Raw genomic sequence first — 10,785 nt, forward strand, 5'->3', positions numbered from 1 at the left:
CACTGCTTTGAGAGTAAAGTTAAGTTTTTTAGGCATGGGGATAATGAAATTTCAGTCCTGCAGAATTTCTACTAGTCTTTTTGGAAAAGGACATAGCATATAGAGCTTCACTCCTTTCCTTTGTTTGAGAAGTGGGTCATGTAATAAATCCCATATACAAATTCTACAGCAACATATTAAAGAGGTTTTAAAGACATTTTTTAAAGAAGGTGTTTAAAGGCGGTGTCTTCTCCATTGGGTCAGTACTGAGACGTGAGGCACAGCTTCAGAGCCAGCAGAGGGAGTGCCGACCCTGCTTGTGGGGCTAAGCACACAGCAGTCCTTACAAAACCCAGCCGGTTTCTCAGATTAGAGATACCTTCAGCTCAAAACCAGCCAGGGCCAGAATCCAGCATCCTACCTACAGCAAAATGAGCTCACAGTAAACCACAGTGTTTTGATTCACTGTTCCTTTGGAGGAATCTGGACGTGTACTAGTTAAAAGCATGCTTTCAGGTTTGAGAAGGTACGTGTTAGCAGTTCACATCACAAATGTAAGGTGCCTACCTTCCAGAGCAGCTCACATTCCCGCTCTTACCTTCTTATGCCTAGTAGTCACTACTTTTACTTCAGACTGTACCACCTTTGCTTTCATCTCAACCTGCTCTGCCACAGCCTGGGCCTGTTCAATACTCAGCTGGGAAATAAAAAAGAAACACTTAGAGCTCAAGAAAACCAATCAGAAATGCATCAGAAGAAGACAGACTGCTGTTTACATTGCACTACCCTGCAGGTGAAGGCATAAAGTGCCAACTCTTGCCTTTTTTACCAGGCCTTTGCCCATTTCATGTATCAGAGCCTAAAAACAAACAATTTTTTTTAATACAGCTATTACATGGAGCTTATACCTTCATTGTACCATGCACCAACACCACAGGACTAAACTCCCTGTGCAATTCCAGCAAGCAGCTAGTATGAACTCAATGACTTTTACAGAAATTTATACTCATGCTTTCCTACACAGAGAACCCAGTTGGTTTTGTCCCTCAAAATGGTTCAGGCTATTGACATGTGATGATTCTGCTTCTAAAAAAAAAAAAAAAAATGCTGTAGAGAACTGTTTTCTCTATGCATCTGTGCTGCACAGAAATACCCCTAAAAGAATGTGAAGTTAATCAATTTTAAAAGAACAACACAAAGATTAGATGGCTATCATTAAAAAGAACTCAGTCTTTCACACCTTGGACAGAGACCAATTCCTTCAAACCCTGTAATATTAGTATTTTAAAAACATTCCATAGTAGTATTTGTAGAGAACTGTTTTCTCTATGCATCTGTGCTGCACAGAAATACCCCTAAAAGAATGTGAAGTTAATCAATTTTAAAAGAACAACACAAAGATTAGATGGCTATCATTAAAAAGAACTCAGTCTTTCACACCTTGGACAGAGACCAATTCCTTCAAACCCTGTAATATTAGTATTTTAAAAACATTCCATAGTAGTATTCTGCAAATACACAGAATGCATCTGGAAGGAATATATCTCATTTCTCCCCTCATAGGAAAAACTGTTTCCTTGAAAAAATCCTTTCCAAACTGTTCCCAGTTTCACAAAACATTACAGAAAGAGCCATGGAAATAGCCATGGGTATTTGTTTTTAAATACAGCTTTTCAGACAGACTTTACACCACCTTTCTCCCACTCTGATACGAGGAGCCATTTCACAACATGAGCTGTTTCAGACTAGGTAGTTCAGAGAATGCTCTTGCAGAAAGCATCTTTGATCTTCAGAAATGCAGGCTTGAGAAAGCAGGCAAAAGGAATTTAAAAGCCGTAAAACAGCCTCAGTTTAATTCTGCATATGAGTATGTATCAAAGAACCACCTGATGCAATGATCTATGAACTACTCAATGTGATCCAGCATCATTAGAAAAATCGGACATAAGTTTTTAAGTCTGATCTGGCAAGTTCAGCAGCATCTAGATTATGCCAACAATGGGAATGCTAAACCTTAAACCCCAAAGTTCCCTGTTACTTGGATGTTTTCTTCCAGGTCATGTAGGAGTAAAGAACTAAAAGGAAAAGGAAGACTAACTGGGTCAGGTGATTAGCATGTGGAGACAAGATGCCGACAATCCTGAGAAAATAAGACAAGCCAATGTTTCTGATCTTAAATCCAAAGAATTCTCTTGCAAACTGGCAGAGAAAAATAGGAGTGCTACTTGAGAGCCCCTCTGCAGCACAAGGCTCAGTAAAAGGAGCGTGCCTTTCAGATGTTCCTCCTTCATGCAACTCCCAGGTCACTACATTTTAACATGGAATGTCTTCAAACTCATGGACAGCCTAAACATCCCAGTCCCACTGGAGGTGGACCTGACCTGCCTTCACACAAGGCTTCTGGCAGACAAATTTGACTCCACACTTCAAGTTGACAGAAAGTGAAAAATCTCATTAAAACAATTAGCAAAGCAGACATGAAGTCACAGCTGGCCACAGATTAAGGCTTCATAAAAGCCAAGAAGCCTCAGTCCTAGCTGGAAGAGTCCACACATAGGAATACTGCACACCTCTGTCACCTCTGCTTTGCCATTCAAATGCAGAACCAGCTCCTACTGCAGGGGAAAGGTATGTATTTCTTCCAAGACAGACCTGGATTCTTGTCAACTATAGCTAAACATCATCCTCCTCTTGCAAAGAGAAATAGGTACTCCTTGGGAAGTGTTAGGGAACCATGCTATCCACTTCTAGTAAGCATGTCTGTGAAAACAGGAAGGTCTTTATTTACTTGATTGAGCTGTTTGTACAGCACTACCCATTAGATAGCTAAGAGCAATCTCAGTTCTTCACTAAAACCACGGTTCACCTTTTAAGAACACCATCATTGCAGGAGAGGTATTATTTCCCTGTGGATGCTGTGATCTTTTAGCCGTAGGAACCAGCTATGGTAGGGTAAGTCACTACACTTAATAGCACAAGGTTGTCTACTAACATCTCCTGTCATCATCTGGATTTATTTTTACTTGCCCAAGACTGAACAGCTCAGGTCAGTGAAGGATGCCCAAAACACTAAGGCTCTAAATTGTTCAGGATATTGGTAAAGCTTTGGTAAAATTCACATGATCCTGCACTCTTCCAAAACAGGCAAGAACAGCCTAGGACGGCTGACCAGCATCAAAGGCACAGCAGCAGGCAGTGGTATGGTGGGGGGCACAGCGGTAGGCAAGTTATCTATCTGGAGCAAAAGCCAAGAGCTTTCAGTACAACTTTAGGGAGCCTTCTTTACATGGAAATCCCTTGTTCTCTTTGATTGCTGTAAGATATCACAGCTCCACCATGATAACTCTCTCCTGCTGTTCTGCAGGCATTTCCTGTGCAGAACTTGGCTCAGAGAGGTCAACTTTTTAAGAAACATGCTAAGCAGCAGCATTACTTGTCCTAGTCAGACACCACACACAAGCTTTTCAACAACAAATCTTTTTAAAGAAAAGCAGCTTTTACAATACACTCTCCTCATGGTGTGTCATCATCATTACAGTGAATGAGATAAGCAAGTTCACATGCTTGGGTAACAGAAGACAAGGCCTGTGTTCAGCAGAGAATTGGGTTACTGAATTTGAAGTGGAGAACAATTATTGTTTCCTAATGTTGGCCAGTACAGTAAAGTCGACTTTTGCAGCTGTACCTATTCATTTGTGACTTCTCAGGGGCCCACACCCCATTTTATTAGTGATGTCACCAGTATCTTGTGTTAAAAAACAAAAGATTTAGCAATACATTTTGTAAAGTTAAGGGTTGAAACCAGTGCTTCCAATTCCTCAGAGTAAAACTCGGGTAACAGCAGCATTGGTGCAGGTGGTATGTTCCAGAGGGCCACAACAAAAGGAAACCTTGCACCTAGAGCTTCCAGTGGGGCAGGTAGGCATGTTTTCCATGAAGGAAGGCAATGCAGACTTCCATCACTACCAGCTGCGACTAGCACATTTCAGAATTTCTCGCTCTTCTCTATATACATACCCAAGTAGCAACAAACAATGCTTGGAACACACACTTTAGCAGGAGAGGACAGTGACATTGCAGTATTGCCTGTATTTTCAGATTTCAAAGCTTTTAATGAGGGCTATTAAATAAGCACATCACAGTTTTTATTCTCTGGGCATTTTGTACAAACAGAAAAAGCTACTTTTTCTGTTTGTAGCTCTTCCTGTAATTCAGACAGCATTTTACATCTTACTAGATCTAGCTCTGCTTAAATCCACCTCTATGTAAAGTGTCACTAGCATCCTGAGTGCCAGTGCCTACACACAACATGCTAAGCCAAACACTCCTAGGGGAAAAATTAGTAATAGGCTTGCTCCAGTGGCTCTGACATAGCAACTGATGCTACAACACTAAACTATGAAGAAGCCACCTACCAGATCCAGCAGCAGCAAAGTAGTATCATAGAATGTGGCTGCACTTACAGATATCTGGGCTGACTACAGAATGGCCCAAATCAGGATTTGCCATTTTGTACAATGACTGTTTTCAGCCATTTTTCATATATCCCATCTTCTATTGGTCAGTAGGAACTGGAGCCTCAAGTTAACAAAAAGCTGTTCACAATTTAGTCTTTACTTAGCTTAAATATCCACAGGAATATTTAAATGTAGTGTTCTAGAAATAGCACTACTCCTTGTTTTCACTAGTGCTGCTTTTTTTTTAAATGAAAAATTGTGATCAGGAGCACACAACACCCCAGGAAAAAGAAAAACCATTACAAAGCGTGTGTTCTAACAGACTACGAACAACAGAGCTACTGTAAAGCCGCTGATGCCTTCACTGCATGGTTTCCACAGTCTGATAATCCAAATTAAATCAGTATGTCCATAGTTATGTCCACACAGGGCACAGCTATTTAACAGAGCCTGTTAATCCAGACGTTGAGCCATGATGTTAGATTATACCAATTCAGTGCAGAAAATTATCCATTTGAACAAACTGCAGCACAACATACCACTGTGGCAATACCACGAGATATGCAAAGACTGCTTATGGGAACCGTATTGCAACCCAGTGGTGCTATAGCTTTTTTAAAGAGGTCTTTAGGATTTTTAATTCCATTCATCTAAGTATGGGGAGGGTGGCATCATTTTTCAGGTATTAACTCCAATATTCAAGTTTGCTACTCTCAAGTTTTCTAATGAAGGTGCAATTATCTGGAGAGAAAATTCAAACTTGAAAGCGAAGGTTTTTTTCTTCAGATGAATCCTTCAGTATTTCAGGGTGAATGGACTGCAGGTAATGGCTGAAGAACTGCAAATGCATGCTTGCCTACCTCACTGTGGAGGATTTACACTTTAAGGAATTTAAGAGGAAGTTAACCCTAATTAAGAGAAAAAAGCCTTTGAGGCGCATATTCTCTGACAAACCCCTCTCTATCTTTTAAAAGCACACTAAATAAAAAGCTTAAGGAAACCTTTCCACGTATCTCAAGTTCGTCCTCTTCCACCAGATGGAAGGTGTTCCATGGTAACAAGTTTTGTTTTAGTTCCTCATGGTAACAAAGTATTACAAAAGACTTGTTTTGCAGAACTTTTCCAATTACTTACCACTGTTTCAGAGCAGGATAAAGTAATCAGAATGTAACAGCCAGCTTTCTCCAGCATTAAGGACTCGATATAAACTTCCTAGTGTTCTTATACTTGAGAATTAACTGGAGGATCATATATCGAGTATAGTTGCAGTAAAGATACTAGGATTAACAGGCTTAGTTAACAGCAGCTTTGCAGCAATAGTGGTGCAGCTGTAGAAAAAGTCATAGTAGTTGGATCAATTTAAAGGTTTCAGCCCAAACACATAAACCCCTTAAACTCACTTAAATCCTGGATTCAGAAAGGCACAATTGGCTCCATTTTGTTTAGAAAGCTTCATTTCAGACTCTCTAGCCTGCAAGCCTGACTTCAAAGCCAGGCACAAGGGTGCCTGAGCTAACTCAACGTGACAACCCCAGAATGATCCCTTGCAGCACAGGGGTGCCATCCTTCTCCAGTATTGACCTCCTGGCAGCAGGGCAAGGCAAGAGGCAACCCACAGTGAAGCTTCCACTGAAGGGCAGAGACTCAAGGTAAAAGATCAGCTTCCTCCTCTGGCTGGCCAAGTTTCTTGCAGTAGCTCCCTGACCCCTTCCCTAGAATACCCTGTATTTGGGAGAGAAGAGACATTGCCTTAATGACTGATCCATCTTACCACCAGCTCCTAAGCCTTTCATAGAATGGTTTGGGTTGGAAAGGACCTTAAGATCATCTAGTTCCAACCCCCTGCCATGGGCAGGGACACCTCACACTAAACCATGTCACGAAGGCAAGAGCAGCTCCCTCTACATTCTGGGCATGACCCATCTCACTGCATTAAGTGTGGAAGCCTGCACTTTCAAACATCCCAGCAAAAAATGACTATAGGCTCAGCTAGGAAAGAATTTGTTTTCCACTAAAACCACTTTTAAGACAACTGACACAAACAGATTAAACTGTATTTTAACATCTTCACCTGGAAATTGACCCTAAATGTGCACAAGCACTCAATGCTTTACTGTTACGCAAGTGCATTAGATTACACGCACACATACATATATACAATTACACATGTATAGATGTATTTTAAGAACATGACATTTTGAAGAAGCCATCTATCTTTCATCATAAGAGATTTACGTTCAGTTTGTGGCCCAGTCCTTGGAAAAAATTCTGAAAGAAGACAGCTAAGTGTGCACTTTCGAGAGGTAAAACAAGGCAGCAGGGCAAGCTGCCCATATAGAAAGGCAGCAGTCCTGCTTGCCCCCATGCCATTAATCCAATGTCAGCTTTGGCTTGCACATCCTGCAAATCAATTCAAACCTCTGAAAAGGCTAGGAAAGTATCCCAGCAAGGAGGATAGCTTTCCACTGAGATAAGAAAGAGGTCCTACAAGCCATAGAGTTCGGTGTTCCTGCTCCATTCCCTGGCATCATCAACATGTCTTGGAGCACTGCAATGAACCAGCCAGGAGGCTGACCCAGCCAAAAAGTAATCCCAAAGACAGGCTACCCTTTCAGCTGGATCAGCTCACCACCCAGCCACACAAGCACAAGTTCTTGTGTTAGGGACAGGCTTAAAAACACATGATCCGGGCCAGAACCAGCAAGCACAAGGAAGCAGGGGAAGCATTCCACTGCTGCAGAACTTCACTGATATAAAAAAGCCAGTCTCTTTCTTCAACTCTTGAAAAGTGAGGTTTGGACTTTCAGGAGTGACAGGCTACTCCAGGCTTCAGTGGATCAAGAGGCTGAAATGTATCCCAACTCACAGCTTGCCTTTTTTTTTTTTTTTTTTAGTATGAAAAACAATCTTTCCTCCAAAGCCACAGGAAGAGTTTAAATAAACATTTCTTCCTAAAATCCTTCAACTTTGGTTAACCAGATATTCTCCAGCCAGTTGACTCACGGCTTGATTTCCTCTCTCCTGCAACGCCCTTCAAATTCCATCTTTTCCCCTTTATTCACAACTACTCCTCCTCCTCAAGCCTCAACATCTCATGTCAGAGAGCTATCACTTTCAGAGCCTATTAAAGAAGAGTTACTAATACTACAGTATGAAAAAGTCCCACTAAGAAGTGTTACTACACCATATTACTTTTCAATGCTCTTAGAGCTCCATGTTCCTCATATTGCAGCTTGTCCTGACATTAATTCTCTGTTGACTGTTTCCTGTCTTTAAGAAAAGCACTGAAGCAAATTTCTTTTAATTTAGAGCCTGATTAGAGCTTGTTTTAAATTCATGCTGACATGCTGTCACCTCCCTAGGATAAATATATTGCTTCACAACTCAAGAACAGGGAAACCTCTGCTCCAGGAAAACTTCCTTATGCAGCAGGCTCACTGCATCAACCTTTGAGACAGACACTTCTGCTTTTAACTGCATCACATGCTCTTCTAATTGTTGCTGATATTACTTAGTAGCTGTCTTTAGTTGTAGTCTTCCCATTCCTGCATATGCACACACAGATTACCACTGATCTGCTCACCCACCACTCTTTTTCCATACAGGGGTCCAGATTAAAAAGCTCACTAAGCTAATACAACAAGTCAGTTCTTAAGCATGGTTCATTTTTCAGAACCTTCACACAAGCTGCCCAGTTAACACCTTCACGATAGCCTCTTAACCTGGATGGGCTGATAGCTTGACCAGGGCAAAACTGCGGACTAAGTTCAGTTGAGCTGCTTGTTCAAGTTACATAAGCATAGCCAGTACCACCCTCCTTCTACCTGTTCATCATGTATTAACCAGCTCACCCCAGTGGCAAGAGTGTCTAACATAAAAGCCAGAAGAAAACTGGGGAGGAATGAACAAAGAAAACCTAGTATGAAGCACCCAGGCACAAAAGCATTTATGCAATAGTAGCAGAGTGGTACTCAATGATACTCTGCTAGCTTCTACTCCAAGACCCAGTCCCTTCTTAGAGGATTTAGCCACACCAGTTAGATGATTAAGAGCCCTGGAGGTCAAAGGCAGTAGTTTAATTACTAACAGACAAGCTCTTGTCTATGACAGACTGGAGAAATTCAGAACACCAGTGAGGTATAATCCCTTCCTTCTTGCTCATTTTGGGGACACATGAAATGTTTCAGTATGGATCCTACCATTTAAAACAAATCTTGGAAGAAGCTATGGCTTGCAGGATTCTGTTTTAAGCTAAGAGTTTTAAATTAGCCATCCAGCCTCAGAAACTTGGTGTTTGCTGTTCTGATGTAACAAGTTAAACATCACAAGCTAAAGGGAGACATCAACAACAGTTTACTATCTATATTGCCACAATACTTATTATTTCATTCCACAGGTCCAAAGGCTCAAGAGAGAAGTTAGCTGCTTCTGTCCCCCTGAACAAGCTTACTTCCTCACCTACTAGAAAAAAACAGTGATGGGTGGACAACAGGTTTGTTTTGGGTTTTTAGTTGTTCTTGTTTGTATGATGTAAGTACCAGGAAAGTACACCCAATGCAGAAAGTAAGTTTACTTCCCTATCCATGGCATTCTACCAATGTTTAGTAAAAAAAAGAAATGTTATTAAGTTAAAATCACACTGCAGTGTTGAGCTTCAGAATTTTCAGCTCAAATCTAAAGTATCCAAGACTAACAAATCTAGAAAGCAGTAGTGTGAAGTAAAGCTTCCCCCATCCAAAGTCTCTTTATATAGGCAAAGCTACTGCTAATATCATAACAGTTAATACTAGGTATTACTCAGCCAAAGTAGCTATCTGCATGCATATCCCTGCAGGTCAGTTCCCTGTGTAAATTCCTTGTATAGTTTGAAGCACTGTGTTACTTTCCTTGTAGTCCTTTGCATTATAAAATGTAACTGAGGAAGAATGCGGTTAATAGGCAATTACAATATGCATCTGTGTGTGCAGAGTAATCTTTGTATGGAGATCGCTCCAGATCCTCTGCACAGGCAGGTTAGAAGTTTCACACTAATACAAAAATTAGTATTTTATATTTGGTGGCAACACTGGAGAGGTAACCAGAGTCATAGGTAGTTACAGTGCTAGATGCTGTGCAGGCATGAAAGATGGCTGAAAACAAGTCCCGATCACAAAAACAAAGCTAGGTTTGGCACTACTATATACAAGATCAGAACTTTCTTTAAAATGCTTCACACTCAAGTGCCTTTGTACAGAGCTTCATATTGTGATTTATATGACAGGATTACACTGCAAGAATGCAAAACTCGTGACAGCACTTTATTTTCAGCTCCACAGCCACTTCTGTAAGAGATCTGAGAGAACAGAAGGGGTGAGAAGACTGACAGCAGAAGCAGAGAGCTTTTTGCCTTGACACCTTGCCCTGTAACAGACAAGCTGCGGGGGGAAGAAGGAGGGGGAAATAAAGTACTCAAGTTGGGAGCATCTTACTTGAATAGCCTGTCGTCCTTGCTGAGCATCTGCCAGGAGCTGAATGGTGAGAGTCCTGGAATCCTGTAGGGCATCTTGGAGGTAGATAAAGCTGTGACCCACATGTCGTCCCATGGTACATTCCCGACATATGGGGACAGAACAGGTATCACAGTAGAAATGCAGTACCTACAAGAAAAAAGAACTGTATCACTGTCTAATGAAGAATTGAGGAGAAAACAGAGCCAGGGTGTATGAAAGGCCAACAGATCAACTATAAAAGGAGATAGAGGCAGTAGGCAAAGACTTTGTAATTCTCTCTCCACAGAGGAAGAGCTATCCTCCTCAGTAACCTCCAAATCATAGTCTAACAGTTAGATGGAAATGTCATTGTTTTCTTTGCAATACAATACTAGGAAGAGTGTCCACATCAGCTCCTCTTAAGAGCGGAAGCCATCTGCCAACACTTGCGAATTGGAGATGTCATCTATGGCAAGTTTCAGGTGAAGACTTTTCCTGCAAACACAAACACCACATTCTCTTAAGTGGGTCATTTAATAACCAGTGCAGTGGAGAACTGTAGCACCAGCACACTCACCCCACTGAAGGGGGAAAACAAATAATGCATGCCAAGAACCATCCTCTGTGTTTTCAAAATATGCAAATACCTTATGTTCAGTGCAATGACAGTATCAGGCAGACTCCCTCCTACCACTCCCAACAGCAAAGCAAAAAAAACCCTTTGCTATGACTTAGTGTTTCTATGCTAGTGATACTCAGGCGATGCTAGAGTTCGAAATCAAAACTGAAATATTTGCATGTCCATCAGAGCATTTGAATGCTACAGTGAACTGTGGGTAACCACTAAATCCCCATTCTAATCACAAAGCACTTAAAAACCC

At 41.3% G+C, this 10,785-nt stretch overlaps 1 protein-coding gene across 1 annotated transcript in view; it reads right to left on the reverse strand.

The window, feature by feature from the left end:
• The window catches only part of TRIM71 (tripartite motif containing 71, E3 ubiquitin protein ligase), a 13,087-nt gene extending 3,021 nt beyond the window's left edge, over nucleotides 1-10,066 (reverse strand). The window contains 3 exon segments of the mRNA XM_010022058.1: nucleotides 547-574; nucleotides 576-676; nucleotides 9,905-10,066. Of these exon segments, the coding sequence (XP_010020360.1) occupies nucleotides 547-574; nucleotides 576-676; nucleotides 9,905-10,018 (243 nt within the window). The 5' untranslated portion in view covers nucleotides 10,019-10,066.
• Between the last annotated feature and the right edge of the window lie 719 nt (nucleotides 10,067-10,785).

Source organism: Nestor notabilis, unplaced genomic scaffold, assembly GCF_000696875.1.
Source record: "Nestor notabilis isolate BGI_N333 unplaced genomic scaffold, ASM69687v1 scaffold28639, whole genome shotgun sequence".
In the NCBI taxonomy this organism is placed as follows: domain Eukaryota; kingdom Metazoa; phylum Chordata; class Aves; order Psittaciformes; family Psittacidae; genus Nestor; species Nestor notabilis.